The sequence below is a fragment of the Sceloporus undulatus genome, chromosome 8, assembly GCF_019175285.1.
Source record: "Sceloporus undulatus isolate JIND9_A2432 ecotype Alabama chromosome 8, SceUnd_v1.1, whole genome shotgun sequence".
NCBI lineage: Eukaryota > Metazoa > Chordata > Lepidosauria > Squamata > Phrynosomatidae > Sceloporus > Sceloporus undulatus.
Window position 1 is genome coordinate 1,825,252 of NC_056529.1, and position 21,744 is coordinate 1,846,995.

At 52.0% G+C, this 21,744-nt stretch overlaps 1 protein-coding gene across 7 annotated transcripts in view; it reads right to left on the reverse strand.

Annotated features, from left to right (window-relative positions):
* MTSS2 (MTSS I-BAR domain containing 2) overlaps positions 1-21,744 on the reverse strand; it is a 34,697-nt gene that overhangs the window by 5,467 nt on the left and 7,486 nt on the right. For 2 of the 7 annotated variants that reach the window (XM_042480846.1, XM_042480852.1), the window contains exons 2-14: positions 21,657-21,718; positions 17,404-17,477; positions 11,996-12,080; positions 11,281-11,372; positions 10,881-10,955; positions 10,356-10,364; positions 6,455-6,612; positions 4,627-4,734; positions 4,400-4,497; positions 2,904-3,030; positions 2,363-2,437; positions 1,858-1,923; positions 188-364 (exon numbers count right to left, since the gene is read on the reverse strand). In XM_042480846.1, coding sequence (XP_042336780.1) covers positions 188-364; positions 1,858-1,923; positions 2,363-2,437; positions 2,904-3,030; positions 4,400-4,497; positions 4,627-4,734; positions 6,455-6,612; positions 10,356-10,364; positions 10,881-10,955; positions 11,281-11,372; positions 11,996-12,080; positions 17,404-17,477; positions 21,657-21,718 — 1,206 coding nt within the window. The remainder of the gene's footprint in view (positions 1-187; positions 365-1,857; positions 1,924-2,362; positions 2,438-2,903; positions 3,031-4,399; positions 4,498-4,626; positions 4,735-6,454; positions 6,613-10,355; positions 10,365-10,880; positions 10,956-11,280; positions 11,373-11,995; positions 12,081-17,403; positions 17,478-21,656; positions 21,719-21,744) is intronic. The other 5 variants (XM_042480847.1, XM_042480850.1, XM_042480848.1 and 2 more) reach the window with 5 other exon arrangements.

Sequence of the window (21,744 nt, forward strand, 5' to 3'; positions counted from 1 at the left end):
TGCTGCCTTGTGCCATTCTGAAGACTTGCGCAGTACAGTGGTGTCTGCAGCCCACATTCCCCAGCTGAGCTAGGCCGTCACAGAGCCAATGGGGCCTTGGAGCTCCTGGGCACACAAGCCAAGAGCGCCATTGGCCAGGGCCCTCCAGCCCAAGCTGTGTCCCAGCATTCCTTGGGGGTTTCCGTACCTTGGCGGCGATGGAGGCCGGGGACATACGTGGGCGATGCCCTTCCTCCAAGCTCAGGCCTGGGTACACCAGCGGTGAGGAGCCCAGCTCTGCCTCGCGCACATGGTCCACCCGGTCCTTCCGACGCTGCAGGGTGTTGGCCACCGGCTGCTCATAGAGGCTGGTCTTGGACCAGTCCTGAAAAAGCCAAGAGGAGCCCGGTAGGATGGCGCGGTTGGGGACTCGGCACCGCCACCAGGAGGTGCCAGGGCTGGAGAGGGCAGGGGTGGGGGCCATGGATAGGAGGGTCAGAAGAGGGGAGACTGCCATGAGAGCATCACAGAGCAGACAGGGGGTCTCTTGCCAAGATCGCACAAAATGGTGCGTAAACCATTTTGCCTTGTTGGGCTGACAACTGATGGTGCTATTCCCCACCATCACTTAAAACACTTAGAGATGCTGGACTGTCAAGAGAAATTGTATGAGTCCCAGGTCTTCCCAGGGCCTGTGCCTTTGAAAAAGTGGGGGTACTTGTCCGGATGCCTGAAGTGTGGGGGGGAGGGGGGGTGCCAGCCATAGAAGCTGGAGAACTGAAGTGGCAGGGGGCCCATTGCTGCAGTGACTCCAGACCCGACTTTAAGACTCTTCCTCCTGCAGCTGCTCTGAGTTGACTGGGAGCAAGGCTGGTGCTGAGTCAAGGATGGGATTAGGTTTAGCACCAGCTGAGCTGCCATTCAACCAGAAGTGGGCTGGGCCCCCAGTAAGTGCCCCTACTGGACCCATGCCCCTTCCCGCCACATCCTGGTAAATACTGATGTAAGAACCGGTATCAAGACCATGTTGTCTACAATCCAGGGCATTCTGTTCATCATCTCTCCAGTACTATGGGAAGTGCACTCTGCAATTGTACAAGGGCCCTCTTTCAAAGCTAAACTGTGGCACAGGAGCCGAGCAAAGGCTCTCTTGTGACACCCTCTAGAAGAATTGTCTTGGAAGTTGGGCTGCCCAAACAAAAACAAGGCCCAAGTAAAAGCCAACCTACTCCCTGCTGGGCTTAAATATGTGCTTTTTTGGGGAGCAGAAGGGCTGTGCTGAGCCAGGAATGTCAGGCACCGCTTTCCGCATGGGGTTCTGTCCAACTCAGAACTATCCAGATGGATTGGCAAGGACAGCTGGTTAGAGGTTGGAGCAGGAGTCCTTCCTGGGGCCTGAGGGCAAAGCAGAGTCCACCCCACTGTTGTCAAGATGTCCAGGAAGACCAGCGGCTCTCACCCTTTCACCTTCCTCCAGGCATTCTGGACGTCAGGTCCCAGAATCCCCAACGACAGGCCCATACCAGCTGGGGCTTTTGGGAGCTGAAGATGTCCAAACCCATCTGCGAGAGAGCCAAAGGTTGAGAAGAACCACTGGTCCAGACACAGTGAGTCCCCCATGCAAGCCTCCCAGGCGTTTGGACCTTCAGCCTACAGAAATCCTGTGGCTGCTGAGAGGTTGCCCAAAACATCTGGAGAACTGCGGAGAATCCTTCGGTCAGTGGTGCCCTTTCCCTGCACAACCCACTTCCCTCTCTTGGCCAATGTGGGGGAGGTGGAGGCACACAATTCCTAAACCAGGGGTGCCAGGGCTGCCCCTAGGCCTGGTCTCCCCCCAGTTGGGCTCCCCTGGGCAGACATGCCCCACAGGATACACACCAAGCTAAGGCTTCTTCGGGAGCTTCCTTCAGTCCTGGCCACCAGGGCTACATTCAGCGGTTTCCACTGAAACACACCAAGAAACCACGGTGAAGCAACCCACCCAGTGCCCAGACCGAAAGTGCTGGACCCCCGAGACCCACTTGGCTGGTGGGGAGGAGGGCTGACGGTCACCTGCGGGACAGAGCTGTAGAGGAAGCCAGAGACCCAGAAAAACCAACCCAAAAAGCAGAAAGCCAGCCAAAAAGGATAAGGAGCGGAAAATGGAAGAGGCAGCCATTCAGGTTGCACAAGTTCAATTTCCCAAGAGATTCGTGACATGCAACAGTTGTTAAGTGGTGGTGGCAGTCCCAGCATCCTGGGTGTGAGAGGCTGGGGTTCAGCAGGGGGAGGAGGAGGAAGAGGAACAGGTGGAGGGGAGGGGGGTGTCACTGATTTAAGCATTGTCGCCTTTGGCCATCTGGCACCCCCCCACCCCCAAACCCACGCCTGAGCTAGAACTAACCGAGGTCGGGGAGTTGCATTCGCTAACAGACTGGCAGGTCTCTGAGGCCTCGGAGGACGCAGAGCTGGAGGACTTCTGCCATGCCCAAAGTCCAACCGGCACCAGCGGCAGCAGCAAAATAGACACATGTGCAGAGAAGGAAGAGAAGAGAGCAGGTTATGCAGCCGGTGAAGGAAAAGCAGCAGCAGCAGCAGGCAGGTGGAGGCAAAGGTGGAGGGGACCGACAACTCTGGCACAGAGCAAGCAGCCAGGCTCTTGGCATCCCAGCCCCAGGCACCAGCTCTTAACCAGCGGCACCAATCCTGGCAAAACGTATGCCACCCTACACGCACAGAAGCACACATTAGCAGAAAGCTGGCTGGGGAAGAGGCGGATGCTGCTAGGACCTCACAATTCCACCAGCGCTCCTTGAATCACAAAGGGGTTCACTGGGGCTCTCAATCACTCATCCAGGCTGCCAACAGCATAGCCGGCCTCAGCTGCTGCCTTCCTTCAGGTACCATGTGCCACATGGCTGTCAGGAAAGACACCCTGGCCTTACCTGACTTGTGATGTCCGAGGGCATGGGGGAAGGTGGCTTAGAGAACATGGCATCCTGGGAGATGAAGCCAGAGTCGTGTGATGAGACGCTGGACAGGCGGGTGTTGGCATTTACCGGCTGTGCCAGGCTGCAAGGCAAGGACAGGAGGCACTGGGTCACTGAGCCTGAGGACCATGGAGGGGGGACAGCAAGAGGGAAAAATAAAATGGGAAGGGGGGCACTTGAGAAAGACGGAGCCTATTCTCAGGACAGAGATAGGCAAAGGGTGCCAAGGTGATCCCTTGCACAGTCAGTTATAAGAACAAGGGGACAAACTATGCCAGAGGCAGGAAAGGAAAGAAGCATGTTGAGAGAAGAAGGTGTCCCATTGCTTCCTAGTGGGACCCAACTATCCTTGATGGTAGAAGAGCCCAGCAAGACTAGCGACTCAAGCTGGCTGCCACTTGGGAGCAGGCATCCATTCAGTGGGATGCAGATTGTTAAGCACTTAGTGTTTTTTGCTTGTTTTGGTACGTGAAAGCATTTCAGACTGATTGGTGAAACTGTGGAACTCCCTCACAAGGGAGGTCAGGCTGGCTCCATCATCCCACCACAGCTTCGGGTGGACAGCTAAAACTGTGTGGTTTTGCACAGTGTTTGACCCTTAAAATTAGGGGTGGCAGCTTAGGCTGTTTTTAATGAAGAAAAGAAACCCCCATCTCACTCTGCTGCTGCCTCTTTCTCCATGGCTGCCAAGCATCCATCTGAACAGAGGCTTAAGTCCATCTCCACCCACCTCCCGTGCTTTGGCTCCACTGCTCCAGGAACAACGGTCTTTCCTTCACTCCCTCTTTGCGCTCTCATCCTTGTCGCATTTAGTTTTCTAAGCCCCCCTCCTGGGCTTTCCTTCCCCCAACGTGACTGTGAGAAAGGGCATCAAGGGGCTGAGCTGTGCTGGGGGTCCCTCTCCCTCCAAGCCCTTTCCTCTGTGCCAGTTCAGACAACTGCACGGCCTTCCTCTTAATCCAAGGGGCAGGGAGAGGGGCACAGCTGATGAACAGCCTTTGATCTGCCAGCCTCTCTTCTCAGGGGGAGGGAGAGGGTGCGCAGAGCCTTAAATTATGCATTTCCTGCCGTAATGTTCTGAAAGAGCAAGTAGGCCTGTTTCCATTTATTCCATTTGAAGTATTTCTGAGCTGCGTCTGAGTCAAAGAAAGCCTCTTGCTTGTCTCCCTGTGATTAGAGCTTAGCCAAAAAGCAAGGCGGGAGGCCGCCAGTCCAGAGCTCTGCCAGGCAATTTGCTGGCACTTGTGAGCCCCCTAATGCTAGCTCAGCCCTACAGCACAGAGGGGCTGCCCTCATCGTGCAAGCAAAAGGAGGCCTTCCAAATACCTGCAGGGGCCATCACCACCAAAAGGAGGATCACGGCAACATGAGAAGGCTGGAGGCGGAGGCTGGGAAGCCCCCTGCAGCCCCTAGCCCACTGGGCCATGGTTCTGTGGCTTCCACAGTCTTACCTGCACATGCTGGATTTGCGGGAGCCAGAGCTGCTGGGGGAGGAGGGGGGCGTCTGGTATGACCAGCTGTAGTCAGAGCCCTTCAGGTCTTTGATCACCTGCAAAAGAGCCGGCATTGGGGTCAGGCCCTGTGTGTGTCTGTGGGGGTGGGGTGGGGTGTTTCTTTCAGGGGGATCCGTAGGCATAAAATGCTCTCCTGCCTTGACCCATGGCTGTGACTCTCCTACCTGTTCACTGGCTAATGGCAACTTGTGAGGGTCAGCAGTCAGGACCACCAGATCATCAATGATGCCCTGGAGATGGGTGATTTCTCCCAGCATGGTGATCTCTCCATTCTGGAAGATGAGAGAGGGGAAAGAATTAAGACCTATGGGCACAGGGGACAAACTACCATACCCCCAGAAGACAAACGGCCAAGATTCCCACCGTATCCCAAAGGCACACTGGATTTATTTGGCTTCAGCTTCTCATGGACATGGATTCAGCAACAGGACAGCCGAACAAATCCACCACATAGTTATCTAAGTGTATCTTAACACAAGGAAGGACATAGTGGGATTTTGGCCAATGTGCGGCCTCATCTGCGGAGGGGCAGAGTTGGGGGGCAGCCAAGACCATTGCCCACCTTGCCAGCCATAGGCAGGAGCTTCTGCGAGGGAATGCCTGGCAGAAGAGGGGGTTGCCCTCTTTGGCACCAGAAGAGGGGCTGGTGGGTACTGAGACGGACAACTGGGGGACTGCCCCCCAAAGCAACTGAGCCATGAAGGCATTCCCACAAGGGGGCAAGAGGCTCCTCTGGCCAGAGAGATGCCGTCGGGAAGGGGGGCAATCCAGGACGTGCCAGCAGGCAGCCTCAGGGGGATGACCAGTCTGAGACCTTAATCCAGTCTTGCGGTGGTGGCCCAGAGCTTAATCCAGATTACTCTAATAGGATGATAGTTAAATTACTGAAATGAAGTAAGGAATATCGTCCTTGTCACCTGACTATTAACCACACATCCTGTTTGCTAATGGCCCAAGAAAATCTAGCAGTTCTATGTGGGCAATAAGATAAGCAGTTTTGGGAGGAGGAGAGAGTTGTTGCTGTTGTCATGTGCCTTTGAGTCATTTCTGATTTATGGCAACCCTATCATGGGGTTTTCTTGGCAGAATTTGTTCAGAGGGGAGGCTGAGGCTGGGAGAGTGTGGCTTGCGCAAGGTCACCCAATGAGTTTCTATGACCAAGCAGGAATTTGAACTCTATTCTCCAGAGTCACTGTCCATCGCCCAAACCATTAAATCATGCTGAGAGAGAGAGAGAGGCTCTATGGTTTGGGGGCAAAGCAGGTTGTAGAAAAAGAATGAGAGCATGCTGAACTGAAACACTTTGGAAGCATCCTGTGCGGTTTCATCTGGGTCCCTGCAGTGCAGATCCAGAGGGAATCAGCGCCTGCTGTCATGCTCCTTAACTCAGACATTCTGAAATACAATAAACCTCTTGAGGCCTTTCTCCTGCAGAAACAAAACTAGGCCCAGAATCACTGCCTATTAAGAAGTGGAGGGGGCATTAAAATGATTGCCCCCAAGTCTACTTTGAGTTGTGAATGCGAGACCCTCAAGTAATGACTTTGATGGGGTCTCTGAACCTGCAATAGGGTCTACCTCTTCTCCTACTGCCTCCACCTTTTCCATTATTGTCTTCTCCGAAGAGTAAAACAACATTAAAATATATATTAAAAACTGTATGCAAAGAGGTTTGATAGGATCTACTGGGCTGCTCCGTGCCACCAAAAACCCAAAATAGTGCCATGGGTGTTTGCCCTTAATTCCACAGATACGGTAAGCCTAGACCCTCATCTCACAATCCCTGCTGAGCTGTTGGAACTTACATCCCAATAGACCTGTGTATAATTTTGGTCTGACAATACTGCTATGAGAGGGGAGCCGCAGCGGAAGTTTCATTCCTAGGCTTGCCAACAAATATTTACTGTGCATTTTCTTTGGGGGAAGGTCATTCCCTCTGGGGGCCTCCCCAATCCCCCTGTGGTTGGCCAAGGAGTCGGGGTGGGCACATACCACCACTGGCTGCAGGTAAGTGATGAAGGTGCAGAACCTCCCTCTCTCCTCAATGAGGGCCTTGCGGACGGCCTGCTTCTCCGTCTCTTCCAAGAGGAGGTACATGTCATTGACGTCCTGGAGGGCATTGTCCAGCTGGGGCTGCAGGTCCCCCTTCCCTGAAAAAAACAGAGTGAGACCAGGGCGCAAGATGGGAGGCTCCCTTTTTCCGGGAAACCAGCCACCCTCCACAGAAGGGCTCAACAACTACCCACCCACCCTGGTTTACGCACCGCTGTCTGCCATGGAGAGGTCTTGCCAGGAAGATCCTGCCCCAGGCTAAAAGGGAGCCAGGCCTCCCCGCGTTTCATGTGGGTGATGCCTGTCTCCCCCAGGACCCAGGGGACAAGGGTTGTTAGGCAGGAGAGCAGCAGGTGGAGAAGGCTCCTGTGGGCTCTGAGCTCATGGACCAGGGGCCCAAAGGCCAGTTCTCGGCCCCTGAGACCTGCTGTGGGCTGTGCCAGGTCCTCCAAACAAATCTGGAGCTGGGTGGAAGTCCATCTTTAGGTCTGTGAGTCTTTTGTTTGGGAGAACAAGTCTTGGGGGCACTGAGGGAGAACTGCCACTTCTGGGGGCTTCTAGGAGTAGCATTGCCTATTTTCTGTCAAGATATATCTAATTACTGGGGCAAACCAAGAGGGCACCTTGGGCCAAAAGCCCAGGGCACTGCCCACACCTTGCGTGATTCTCATCCCTCTAGCACCATCTCCCACTAACGGTCTGTCCCCACTTCCACCGTTCAGTCACAAGTCCAAACCGTCCAACCCAGGGCTGGAATCACAGGCCAGGCTGCAAAATGGGGAGCCAAGGCCCAGTAGCTGCCAACCCAGCCCAGTATGAACCCTCTTGACAACTGGGGATGTTGGCGTTGAGGCTCTAGGCCTGGAAGACACCAAGTGTGGCCTCTCCTTTATCTAATTTTGAAGAAACCCCATTTGAGACACAGATTCTATTTTGGGTTGCCAGGCCTGACTGCATCTCTACTACAGACAAGTACAGTGGGTCCTCCATACGCAGGGATCCGTTCCGGATCCCCCTGCATATGGGGAAAAATGTGCAAGCTCAAACCCCATTGGTTGCAATGAGGGATCGCTTCTGCTTTCAGTGCAGCACAGACGCCATGGGCACATGCGCCATTCATCGCCTGGCAGCTTAACCTTCTGCGTAATGTTAAAGCCGTGTATGGGGCGCCTGCATATAATGTATATTTCCCTCTGTGTATTTGAAAGTTAGAAGCTCTCAATCTCTGGTGTTGTGTGCTTTGCACGATACACCCCCTTTTCTTCTGACCTACTCAAGTTCTCTCTTCTCCTGCCTTTGGTTCCTCTCCCCCTTCCCTTCTGCCTGGCATCTCTTACTATGCCCACCCTATGCCCCCAACAGCCTCTCCCTTCTCACTCAGGAAGCCACAGACTTTGCAAGGAGGGGGAAGCCTAAACTTTGAAGGCAGTCACTGGACACAGAAGAGTTTTTTTTTGGGGGGGGGGGTGGGGGTTCCTTCTCCTGCCATGCAAAATGTTCTGAATGCATCCCCAGAGTTGGATCAGATCATCTGGAAGACCAAAGCCAGCTTCTGGCTCTGAGATATTCCCTGTTACTGCCTATCTGGTCTCTCCTGCACCTTGCAAGGGGCACCGTGACCTTTGCCACCAAGAAGATGGGCATTAGCTAACCCATGATCAAATGCAGAAGCAGCTGCACATGTACACAACCCTGGGTCTTTGGAGCAGTTGGGGGTCCCCCCACCCCACTGCTTATGCTGCCACTCAACTTGTCTTCTGCCTTATTACTTTTGGGCAACCTTCAGGGACCTGTGTTAATCCAACCACCCTCCATGGCTCTCCCAATGCACCACCCCTCCCTGGTTGCCCCACAAGGACTCTAAATTTGACCCACATGCAGCCCTTCCCGTTCCACTGCCAGTGCAGGATTTGGGGTGACTGAGCGGCTGGGTCCCACTAGCAAGGCTTTCTGGTTAGCGGCATGAGGGTGGGTGGCCATAGCCAGAGGCCAATCCAGGCAGGGGTATCAAGAGAGAGGCTTTGAAGGATTTGCCAAAGCACAGCTACTGCCAAAGAGGGCTTCTGCCACATTTAAGCAAGAAGTGCTGTGGTGGCATTTGCAGTGAGCAACAAAAACCTCTGCTAAGCACTCAGCATGGAGACTGGCAGCTCTTGGCTCCGTGGCCCTTTGGCCATACCTCCCACAGTCATGGCCCCACCATCACTTCCACAAGCCCCCATGCAGAGAAGGTAAAGCGAGAGGTGACTGAGCAGCCAAGAGGAAGAAGAGTGGTGGAGATGGCGAGGATGGCTGACTTCCATGGAAAAGTCTAGAACTGCCAAAGCGGCTGAGACAGTGGCAGTGGGGGCATGGTTTGGCGGAACCAAGGCTGAGATCCTGGATGCGGGGCTCAGCAGGAGAGGGAACCACTGTGGCTAAACCCCCAGCAGCTGCTGATCCAAGGCAAGTTGCCTGAGTGGGCTGGGAAGTAGCTTTTTGATGGAGTAAGGGGCAGTGTGCCAGGCTTAGCAAAAGCTAGCACCAAAAAGGGAGGGTGAGATGCCCCCCCCAGTTCAGTTAAGGGGCTCTCCCCATCCCATCCCACCCCCAAACACAGAGCTTGCCCTCCCTGGGAGGAATTTGGGGATGGATCTCAGCAGTGGACCCCCAGCCATCCAAGGAGGGAGAGCAGAGCCTCAGGAAGAGAAAGAGGAGATGGAATGGAGGGGGGTTTCTAGCAAGAGGGGCTGATGCGGCCTGAAATGAGACCCAGGTTTAGGGGGTTGCTTTGGTTGCTGGTGAGGAAGGGACCAAAGACAGACCTCTATGTGGGGCAAACCAAACTCACACCCACATGTGCCACTGCCAGCCTACATCAGCCTGAGGGGGTCCTTTTAGTCCCCCCCCCCCCCCGGCCATCACGGGCACATCTGGTGAAGAGAGAGAGAGAGAGAGAAAAGGTCTTCCTGGTGGCTACTCCCAGCCTCTGAACTCTCTGACACAAGAGATGAGCCCAGCCCACTCTCAGACAGGCTTTAGGCTGCTCACCGGCAGCTTCAGGTGTCTCTTTTTATGGAAGGCACATGCATCCTTATTTCAACTATTTAATTGCTTTAAAACTGTTTCACATTGATGCCATTTTTAGTAAGATAGATTAGTTGTGTTTTTATTAGCACAATTGTTTTATTTACGCTACCCTGGAACAATGGAAGATCATGGCCATAGACAGCCAAAGAATGGGGAAAGACCAAAGAGGCAAGAAACCCCCTTCTGGTTTGGAGTAAGTAGTTTTTTGTAGTGTTAAAAATGCAGAAAACCCCTGCTATCAATTTAAAAGGAGAACAGCTGCTCCTAATTGTTTGCACAAGAAGAAAACCCAGCCTTTTTCTAAAGTAAGCAACCACTCTGGGAGCAACTTCTCCAGTCTCAGATTTGGGAGGCCATCTCCTTTGCAGCTGTGACTGGAACAGATGGAGGCAAATAAAAGGCAGCATTGGCCTATCCTAAAGGGCTGTTGTGAGCTTTCTTGAGCTTCTGTCTGCATCACACCCCATGCTGCTAATTCAATGTGTCATGATCTATCAGGAAGGTTGAAAGGGAAGTTGAGGTCTCCCTGGCCCCAAAGATAGCGGAAGGAGGAGACCCAATGTGGGGCCACGGACTGCCTGCCTGTCAGCATGGATGGCGCCTACACATGCCTTTGGAGCGTGGCCCCCTTGAAGCTGAATCTCATTTCAAGCACAACCAGAAAGGAAGAAGGTGGCCAGGATGACAGAGAAGTCAAGCCAAGGCCACGGAGAGGCAAGGAAGAGGAATGGAGGCAAGGATGAAGCGGGTTTGGCAGTAGCATTTGACTTACCAAGTAGTTCTACAGGAAGAATGTGGAAAAGAAGGAAAGAGAAGAAAGGAAGAAAGAGAAAGAAAGAGAGGTAGAAAGGGAGGAAGAAGAGAAATAAAGAAGAAGAGTGTATGAAAGACAGGCAGATGTACAGAGGAGCCATCTTTTCACTCAAGATGGGACCCCCAAGTGGCCCCCCTCCCCAATTCCCCAGCTATCACCATTCTTTCTAGATACAACTCCAAACAAGTACACCACTCACTCACACGCACACCCCACTTACATCCATTAAAAGTCTCCCCCGCTAGTGACAGCATCCTCTGTGTCTGAGATCCCACCACAGTGCATTCAGGCATACCATTAATCCAGCAATGCCCAGGGAAAGGGGACAGGGCCTGAGGTGCAGTTCTGCCCAGGCTTCAAAGGGGCAGCCGTGCCACAGGCAGAAGATGAGGGAGAACTGTGGGTCCAGCTCAGCCAGTCATCAGGAGTCAATTGGCACCAGCCGCAGCCTTCCAGCTGGTGAGGCCCCGGGCACCATCTTACCTTTACGGGCTTTCTTCTGAAGTTTCAGTGTGTCAGAGGACTTCTTTTTGATCTCGTGTCGGGCACGCTTGTACTCTGGAGAAGGAACCAGGACAGACAAGTGCTGGAGTCACACTTGTGGCGTGCACAATATTCCTCCTGCCAACCCCTTCCCCCTCATGTCACAGCCACAGATCAGCAAGAGGGTTCAGGGCCCCCCATAAATCTGGAGCAGGGAAGACAGGGAATTGCTCCAAGGAGCTGTGGATGAAGCCCCAACTTTACTCCTCCTCCCCAGCTGTGTTCTGCAGAGCAGAGATGTTCCAGTTTGTTGCTGGCCTCTGTCAGTGAAATGCTAGCTGCCCAAGGGGCACATCACACTCAAAACAAAGTTAGACATCCAAACTTTGCCCAGTTTTACCTTTCGCATGGTCTTTGTCCAGCTGGTTGGCAGTTTTCTTCCAGTCCTCAATCCGGTCTTGCAGGGGGTTGATCAGGCTCTCCATGAGGGCACTGCAGCAGGAGAGATGCCAGGAGGGCAAGGTGAGGAGGAAGAGGAGGCCTCTGCCCATACAAGACACCCTTGGGCCCCACAGCTCCTCCGAGGCAGCCCTGGCGTGCCCCTGAACCTTCCAGCCTTTGGGCCCCCAAGAAGTGAGAGTGGTAAATGTCTTCTTCCCATGAGGCGAAGGAGGCCAAGAAAAAAACTGTGGCTATCACACACTGAGTGACACCCAGAGAATCTAGCACTGTATTGCCTCACATCACACAACATATCCCATACTGGTTGGGGATGCTGAGAATTGCAACCCACTACATCTGATTTGGGACAGCTGGTATAGGGGGAAACAGACCCTGATCCCCACCTCCCATAGGGTGGAAGAGGCAACCCACTGAAAGTCTCCAACCCCTCTCCCCCAAAAACAACCCCAAAAAGGGGGTTGTTTGTGGTGGGGGAGGAATCCCAGAAGTGGAGAGATGGGAAGGGACCCTGAGGGCCATCTATCTTGACCCCCTTTTCCCAGCACAGGCAATCACCAGGTAAAGAACGCCCAAGTGCTGGGCATCATCCAGCCTCTCATAAACCTCCAGCAAAAGACAGCCCAACACCTTCCAAGGGAGTCTACCGCACTTACTTGGTAAACTGCCTCAGTTTGGCCTCAATGCTCCGGTGCCTCATGCACATCCGGGTGAGGGCTGAGCCAATGTCCCTTGTGGCTCCTGGAAGGAGAGGGGAAGAGAAAACCCATTATCCCCTCAGAGGAATGGAGAAGGATCCCTCCAGAGCACACCTTCCACCCAACTTTCCAAACAGGAAGGATGTAAATTTCCAACTTCACACTAAGGACAAACAATTGCCCCATTCCTCTCCCCACTGGAGAAAACAACCATTTCTCCCACAGTATTCAACAGTCCCAAAGCAAACAAACATGTTTTCCATGCAAATAATTCTATTTTCTGCACAGGAAACACTTTTTCCAAACTGGGGGGGGGGGGGAAATCCAAGTGTTCTTCAATACAATAATTCCTCTACCACATCTCAACATGTTCCAATGCCAGGAAGAAATGGCACAAAGCCTTCCTGCTCTGTTATCCTTCTCCATGAGGTCTCCTGACACATTTCTCAAATAACTGCAAATACGCTTTCCACCGCTACTACAGAGAGAGAGAGAAAGATGGAGAATCAGAAACAGCATCAAGATAGCAGGAGCTGCGTCTGCGTCCTGCCAGTGTGTCAGATTGTCTAACCTGCAGAAAGAAGGAAGAGGACAAATCTGGCTGAGAGGATGAAGGAGGAGGAGGAGGAAGCAATGTTCTCCTGAGACTTCTGGGGTCAATGTGAAGGGCCACCAGACAGATCCCAAAAAATAGGCATGAGGCATCTCTTGCAGGCCGGTCTCAGCCAGAGAGAGTCTTTCTCCGCTGCCTCCGCCTCTTCTTTCTTTCTGTGTCCCGAGTTCCAGATGGCCCGGATACCAGGAGTCTGGTAAAGAGGCAGAAGCCATCTGCTGCATGGGGAAGCCAGCCAGCTCCGTACGGTGTTAGGGCAAGCGTGGCTGCAAAGCCAGCTCAGATAGCCACCAGCCCAGTCTGGAAGGACCCTCCCTGGGCAAGGAGGCCAAGGAGACACACCCAAGGGCTGCAGGCTCCAGACGTGTGTGTGTGTGCGCACGCCTGCATATAAAAGCACATCGCACTGGACCACTGATGTTTGTTGTTTCTGTGTGCCTTTAAGTTGTTTCCAACTTATGGCAGCCCTAAGGCTATCATGGGTTTTTCTTGGCAAATTTCTTCAAATGGGGGTTGCCATTGCCATCCTCTGCAGTTGAGCGAGTGTGACTTGCCCAAGATCACCTAGTGGGTTTACATGACCAAGGCCGGTTACAAACTGGCACTTTAGTGCGTGACGAGCACGCACTAGGGTTACAAAAGGGCGGTGCTTCCGCACCGCCCTAACCCTAGTGCGTGCCCATCACGCACTACATGGCGGCGGCCCTTCCATACGGCCGCCGCCGTGAGGACATCACGGCCACGCCGCCTCTAGACTGTGGGCCCGGCGTGGACGTGATGTCCATTGCTCTGCGGCCAGGGCGCTTAGTGCGCCCTGAACACGGAGCAGGAAGGAGCTCCGTTTCGAGAGTCTCTTCCTTGTTTAGTCCGCTGGGCGCAGCCTTCAGACGGGCTGCGCCCAGCGGACTAAAAAGAGGAAAGGGGCCCAAGCGGCCCCTTTCTCTTTCTCCCTGCCGCCGCGGGTGTCCTTGGGGCTTGAAGCCCCAGGGACACCCCTTTTCAGGCTGCGGGGAAGCGGCGTTTTTGCTGCTTCCCCGCAGCCTGAAAAGCGGTGGATCGGGTGCCTACAGCGGGCTGCCACCTCTGACCACCATGAGGCCCGCGGGGAAAGGGGCGGGTGCAGACCGCCCCAAATGGGCGGTCTATAACCCGCCCAAGTCAGTATTCAAACCCTGGTCTCCAGAGTCATAGTCCAGTGCTCAAACTGGATATGCCAGAAAGCCAGGGGTACCAGGTGCCCATCTCTTCTCTCTCTCTGGCAATCCTGGCAATAAATGGGAAGGGGTTCTGCAATGTTTTGGAGGGGTGGGGGTGCTGGGAAGAATATATGGGGATCCCAGGTGCCAAGTACAGCCTGTAGGATTCCCCTCATCCCCTACAGAACCACTCCAGTGTCTCTTCCTTTCTATTGTACAAGAGCCTCACACACACACATACACAGAGGCCAAAATCCTACACTGCCATGGAGTTACATTATGCAACCCCTATACTGCATACCAATGCGGCACAAGGCATGTGGATCAATGGCCAAGGCGCGCACAGCTTTCAACCCTACTGTGCAACTGCAATGCACAATGGGCAAAGGCTATCTGTAGAAGCAATCTGCATTCTCATGCTATTCTGTGCACTTCATTGCACTACAGATCCAGATGTGCCGCTCTACCTATGATGTTGCCAGCTGGATACAACCAGAGCATACTGTCCAAAAACCGACTTCACATGCGCAGCAGAATGTATGCCTAAATCAACATCACGGTGCTGTCCCATACACTCCCAGGCAAATGCATCAGATGCCAAATGCACATGGGCATTCCTATAGGGTTGTGCCTTCTACAACCCCATAATACTGCCCCCCTCATGTGTCCTTGCGATGTGCTGGAGGAGTTCTCTAAAGCCCCCTCTCCTTCTTTTCCACGCTTTCTAGGCAGATGCACAAAGAAACCCTGGCACCCTGAAAGGGCAACATGCCAAGAAAGCCCTCTGCTGTTTTTGTGGGCACTCGGTCTTCATTTCCCACCCCTTCCCAGAGAGTCTTGTCAAGGCTGTGGGGCGCCACCAACCCCCCCCCAAAAAAAACAACCAAAGGGGGCTGCAGTGCGACCACTGCCCAACCCCCTCCTGACCTTCTTTCCAAATGGATGCTCATCTCAGCTGACTTTTCTGTTTTTCCAGCACAGCTCAGCCACTGGTTATCATTGGGCCACATCTGTCCAAGCGGCTTCCCTTAAATCCAAAATCTTTCGCAGGGAACCCTAGTGGCGGTGAGAGATGGGGGGAGGGGACTGGGCATCGGGGCATAAACATGTCCAGCAGCCCCTCCAGAGCACCCCCATCTGCCCATTTGGGAAGACTAGAGGTCACTCTTAACATAGGGGAGGCACAGGATAACTGCCCCCTCCTCTTCCCTAGCATTGGGACATCTCCCCACTCCATGCCATAGTCCTTTCAAGGTTAAAATATTGCTGGGGGACAAGCCCCCCAGTGAGCCTGCACACGAATGCCAGGGATGGCTTAGCTCCCAGATGCAGACCCCTCCAGGGACTGCAGAGCCCACCAAAGATGCAACACAAATGGACAAACAACAACACTTGCATCCATCACAACCACCTTGGATGCGGCTGGATGTCCACACTTGCTTTTCAAAACTTGGTATCTTTCTGATGTTATCTGGTTCACAGAATCTTAGAGATGGAAGGGGCCCAGACGTCACCAAGTCCCACCCGATGCTCAATGCAAGATCTGTGAATGATCTCCAGCTGGTGCCTCTACAGAAGCAGGGAGCTGTTCAGCCTCCTTTTGAAGCCCTCCAGAGGAGGAGACCCCACCGCCTCTCTAGGAAACTGGTTCCATTGCCAACCATTTCTCACTGTCAAGAAGGTCCTTCTCATGTTCAATTGAAATCTACCCTCCTGTCATTTAAAACCATTAGACTGGCCCTATCCTCTGGGGCAGCAAAGAAAAGTCCTACCCTTCTTCTCTGGGGCAGCCCTGGAGGAGTATCTAAGGAGGGCAAATAATGTCCCCTCGCTGGACATGCCCATCTCCTTCAGCCTATTCTCACGTTTTGTCCTCCATACCTCTTATCAACCTTGTTGCCCTTCTCTGAACCTACTCCAAGAGGCTGCCTCTGCCTTCAAAACAGAATAAGGCAGGTGCCCCTTTTCCAACATGCCACTGGCCATGGTTAAGACTCCCACGGCGTGGGAAGACTCACGTTCGGAAAACCCTCCTTTAGCAGTTTCCCAAAGGAGGTAGCCATCATAATCTGTTTGTATACAAAAGCAAAGGAACCAGTTTTCAGAGGAGAGGGAGAAAGTCTGGTGGTGGCACCTGTAAAACCAATACATCCATTTATTTTATTCTGGATTTATGTGGATTAAAATCCACTTTGGACCTTCCGAGGAAGTGGATTTTAACCAACAAAAGGTCAAGGCGAAATAAATAAACAGTCTAGTCTGAGGGGTGCTTCTAGGGTTCTCCCTGGGGATTCATGGGTAACAGGCACTTCCAGACCTGGAAAGGGAGCCACTCACCCCAAAGGAGCCAGGTGCCTCTTATCATGGCGCTGGGATGGCTCTCCCTCCCAGTCCTTGTGGTGGGAGTTTGTGTGGGTGGGCAGTGGATTAGGGGAGATCAGCAGAAGGTGGAGGGAGACAGGCTGGTGGACTGTGAGGTCTATGGGAAATCAACCCCCTCCCGCCAGGTCCTGCAGGTGGGCAGTTTCCCCTTCATCTGCTGCTTTTCTGCCTATTCATGCAAAGGCCAGGGACCAAACTCGCCAGCAGATGGTGGGAGTCTGGATCAGGCCTTCGCCATCAGACCTGCTACCCTTCTGAGATGCTTCCAGCTGGTTTCTCCTGGAGAACAAATAGTGGATGGATGGGAAGGAAAGTGCATGTGCATGTAAGTGAACCCAGAACTTGGAAAAGGTACAGCTCCCAGCATCCCCCACTTGGAAAGATTACAAGTTGTTCCATGCTCTGGAAGAACCCAGTCGCTCTTCTATTTCTTCTTTTTCTATCTTGTATCTTTAGTATACTTGATTATCTGTATTGACTATTTTGTTTTACTTTGCATTGTGTGCATGTGTGTGTTTATTGTATTTTATATTATTGGGATAGCTATAAATGTTTTATTCTGTAACTGTTTGTAAAGTGCATGGACATGGATGGCAATATATAAATGAACAACAACAATAATGATTCTAATTTTATAAACTCATTTACTGAGTCTTGTGCATGTGTATTTACACACATATTTACAAGCACATAACAAAATAACCAAGCAACAAGAAATAAAGAAACGGGGGAATCCCAGAGCCAACAGAGGAGACAGAACAGGCAAATATCAATTCATCACAGCAGTAAATTATGGACTAACAATTAAGGTAATAAATTAACCAACCATTTCCTTCCCAGGCACTGTTGGTTTCTTACTTCCCTGACCTGCGCTGCCGACGTCTCCTTCCAAGTCTATTTAGCTGACCAAACCATACTATTTTATCTCTCCTCAGCCCCCCGCTGAATACCAGCAGGATTCAGAGGGTGTTACAGGGCAACTAATCCATACGTAGTGATCCAGCCGCCCGGGGACAAATGTGCTGTGACCCATTTCCACAGATCTGGATTTGCACTCTCCTCTCCCTCCTTTTACTCCACGGTGGCCACCAAACGCAAGAAGGCTGGGGTCGGTTTTGGGGACACATTGTTTGCCCATCAGTGACAGGCTAGCTCAGGTTTGCCGCTTGCCTTACCCCTTGTGTTGGTGGCCATGTCTGCCACTTTCTGGAAAGCATCAAGGAAGGCCACAGCAGCCAGAACGGTGGTCCTGAGGGGGAAAGAGAGAGAGAGAGAGGAGAGAAAGCAGTCAGAGGGGCTGGGGCTGGATCCTTCGCTAGAGCTGCAAAGTCCCCAGAAATTATGAAGCCACGGAGGCAACAAGGCAGAGAAAAAACAAATGTTCAAGGGGGAGGGGAGAATAATTAAAAAATAGATACTAGTCTGGTTTACAAATTGAAAGTTACTTTGTTAATTTAAGAACATAAAATGCTTTATTGTACCACTTGTTAAAATAATTATCATGTATTGAAAGTCCTTTGCATTCAGGCAATAATGCAAACATTGAATTCACTTTATACTTCTATTTTTATGTTTAGTCACACACAGAGCTACAAGGTCTTAAACTGTAAGGATCCTTCTTTGGTTTTGCCAATCTATCAGGAACAGGCAAAAACGCAATAAAAACAGAAGAAGCCATCATGGGAATCAGAGCAACAAGAAGGCAGAAAACACTTATTCCTCTAACAGAACTGAGAAAAGGAAACCAGGACAAGGAACTGCAGCACTAAGAGAAACTGAATGTAGTTTTAGGTGCATCTGCACTGTAGAAATAATGCAGTTTGATGCCACTTTAAGTGCTGTAGCTCCATTCTACAGAATCCTGGGGTTCCTAGTTTTACAGGCTTAACTTTCTCTGCCAAAGAGCACTGCTGCCTTGCAAAACGACAAATCCCAGGGTTCTGGAAGCTGAAGCCAAGGCAGTTAAAGAGGCTTGGGCCAGGTTTTCTTTCTCTTGAAGCATCTGCTTCAGGGCAGGACTCACCTTCCTGCAAGATGACATTCATACCCTCTGACCTGGCTGTGTCTGGCCCCAATAAGAAGTGCGCAACTACCAAGGGAAGGCAAGGATCCATGGGGCAGGTGATGGGTCACACCTCCCCAAAGACCTTATCCGCAGCCTCAGACTGGATACGCTGAAAGACGTCTGATGTTGGAAGGCCAGAAAGGAAGGTGGAGCCACGCTGGAGGGAGCAAGCTGTGAGGGATGCCAAGTCAACTCAACCATGCAGAGGGCATGCTGACCCACCTCCCCAAAAGCCTTGGGGATACAAGTGAGGATACGTGGGTGAGCTGAGAGAAACCAGTGTGGCCATCAGCATAATGCTTTCTCATTACTGGTTTGTTATATATTACTGCCATAGAAACAGAGAAACGGAAGCTGGATGGCCACTTCGTTAGCTGCAAATTTCTGCAGAGGCAGGGGATGGACTAAGTGGTCCTTATGATACCTCTCAACTCTGATTCTATCTGCAATGCAAAGCAGGATGAGCTTGAGGTTAGCCAGCCCACTTTGCTAGGCAATTCTTTGGCTTTAAGCCTTCCCTTGCAAACCATCTTAACAGTCAGTGTGGGGAGTGTGTGTTTGTGTGCAGGCAAAGGAAGAGGAAATGCAGGACTCTCCCTCTTTCTCTCTTTTGCTCTCCTTCCAGATAGCCAAGCAGCACACAAAAGGCACATTGGGAGAGCGCGAGGGAACACACAGCGCCAATGGCCAAGTTTGCAGAGATGGACACAAGGGAGCCTTTCAAATCCACAGAGGGCTGAGAAGCACAAGCAAAACCACAGGGGCTGAGCAAGGAATAGCTGGCCAGCCTAAAGCCATGGTGGACGCGGCCGAAAGAAAGGGGTCCTTTATTTCTGTTGGGATTTTTTTTGGGGGGGTGCCATTGGTTGGCAGGCTAGCAAAGAGGGAGAACTGCAGAATATTATGGGGGTGGGGAGAGAAGAAGAGCCAAAGCAGAGGGTGCACCCATCATGGGTAAAAATGACCAGGAATGGTTCTCCATCACCCCAAATCCCATGCTGATTCTTGTCAGAGCCAGCCAGGGGCACTGCCAGGTAATTGGCAATTCAGGTCAATTGGCCAAATGGGTCCCTCGCAGATCTCCAGAAGCTCTGATCACACCCAGAGCTGGACGGCCGCAAGAGAGCTGCCCCAAAAGTTCTGCCCCTGGGGAAAGCACCAATGACCTCAAGGAGGGATTGTGGGTGGGCATGCCTGAACTTTTACCTCTGTTGATGTGTCCAGTTGCCACACAACCTCTTGAGGTGCTAGGGCCCTGTGACACCTTACAGTCATGAATGCCCAGCTTGGATGTCACTCTGATGGGAAGTGGGTGGAGGCCAGGCATGCTGCGACCCACAGGGCTCCTTCGGTCAAAGACCTGGGCGCACGTTTGCTTTGCAAGAGGCCCTCTATGTTGCCAGAATATCTGCAGGATGGTCTGTGAAATGGCCCAGGGACCCCAAGTGGGCTGCTGGGTCCAGAAAAATGTTCAGTTGGGGCAGAGAGTGCTTTTAAAAAAACACAACCATGAGCCGCAGCATGTCCTTCTCCAATGGAGGTTGGCAGATGCTGTTGTGCTTAAGCATCCCACTCTGCAACTTTTACTGGACAGCTACACAGAGTGGGAGAAAATCCTCAGGATTGGGAACTTGGCCAGTTTAAGGTGGATGAGTCCCAATCCAGAGCTAAGGCAGAAGCTTCACACAAGAGGCACCCTGAATTCCAAGAAAATCTTTACCTGGAGCGATACAGGAAACTAAGAACAAGAAGGTGAACATGCAATGCAATCCAAATCATGTGTGTTTTATTATGCTCCACAAGACAACAAAGCTCAGTAAGAGTCAGAGAACACAAGATCACCCAGATAGAGATCAGAAACCACAGGAATGTGAGTCAAGAAACAGATTACAAGTATGCTCACTCATAGGTGATGAAGGAGCTACAGATGTCAAAGATACCCTAGGAAACACAGGTCCGTTTTAGAGATGGGACACAGCATCAAAGCCTAAGAGAGGGCAACACACAGCCAGCCACCAAGCCATCTTCCCATGCCCTGCTCTTTCAGAAAAGCCAATGCTGGGGACCCAGAAAGGTATATGATGGCCCTCACAATGTGCCATGAAAGACAAAGCCGCTCTGTGACCCCGTTTCCTTACAAGACTCATTTCACAGACTCCAAAGCCAATTAACTCAGAGGTTCTCAAAGCACCTCTAAATAAATGACTCTAAAATTAACTCATTTCTCCAACTTATCATCAAGGTGACCCCCCTCCAGCCACCTGCTCCTGGATCCATTACCCTGGCCAGTTCCTGTTCAATTAATCTCCAATCCCGCCATCTCCCTTGTGCCAGAGATGCACACATCCTTCCTTGCCCTACCTCCCAAATAACCAGACATATAAACACAACACACACACACACACACACACACACAGAGAAAGAGAGAGATTTCTCTTTACTTCCAGGTCATCACCTGAACACATGTCATTGACTGCAACAGTAACAAAACAGCAGTGCAACTCCCTGATGATAAATTTAATATAAACATGGCAGAATGATAAAAAAAAAGTTTAAGTTGAAAAGATGCCTCCTGACCTCTTTTTTTTTTTTGGGGGGGGGGGGGGGGGGGCAATCAAAAATATGTAGGGCATGCTCTCCAGAATTTGGGAGAGGCAGACCCAAAAGGATTTTCCTCGCTGCCCATCGCCCGGCATCTGTGAGGCTGACCAGGCAGGTTCATACCAAGAGAGCTGTTCCTAGTGTTGGGATTTCAAGTCACTACCTTGAATTGAGTCTGGAAAATGGTGGGCCACCTACACAGACCACTCAGTATTGGAGCTAAGCGGGTGCTGGTTAGCCACTGAGCTCCTCGCTCGCTTCCGATGCATGCCTCCAGACACTCCTTGAAGGCTGCTCAATGCAAAGCACGTGGCAATTGTCTAAGCATGATTTAACTAAAGCAGAGCAGACGGGCCTGGGGCAGTCACATCTGGCACACTGGGCACAGTCGTACAAATGTGCTCTTCACCATTACTGTAGCCACAGTATCACACTGGGTCCCAGCCCTTGAGCCAGGCTTTCCACTAGCCAACAACAACAGAAGGATAAACCAGGGAGCAGTGAATGGAAATAAGTTTAAAAAGCATGAAATAAGCCCCCACATGGGAAGCATTTCAGTGTTGACTCTGTCTGTTTAAGCCCCCTTTGCCAAATGACAGCCTCGTTTTCCACATGCCCACTTGGCCCACAGACCTCAGTCGCCAGCACCAAAGACAAGCCCTGAACATCTAAAGAGAAGTCCAAGTGCATTTTGCAAGCAGCACAACCTGACAAGTCAGCCCCTGCCGACGTGGGTTGAACCCGCCAGGTAAAGGAACTCACCGCAGTTGGGAGTGAAGTTTGGTTGCCTTGGAGTTGAAATCTTCCCAGATCGGATAGGAACTCTGAAACAGAGAGAAAAAGAAAAGGA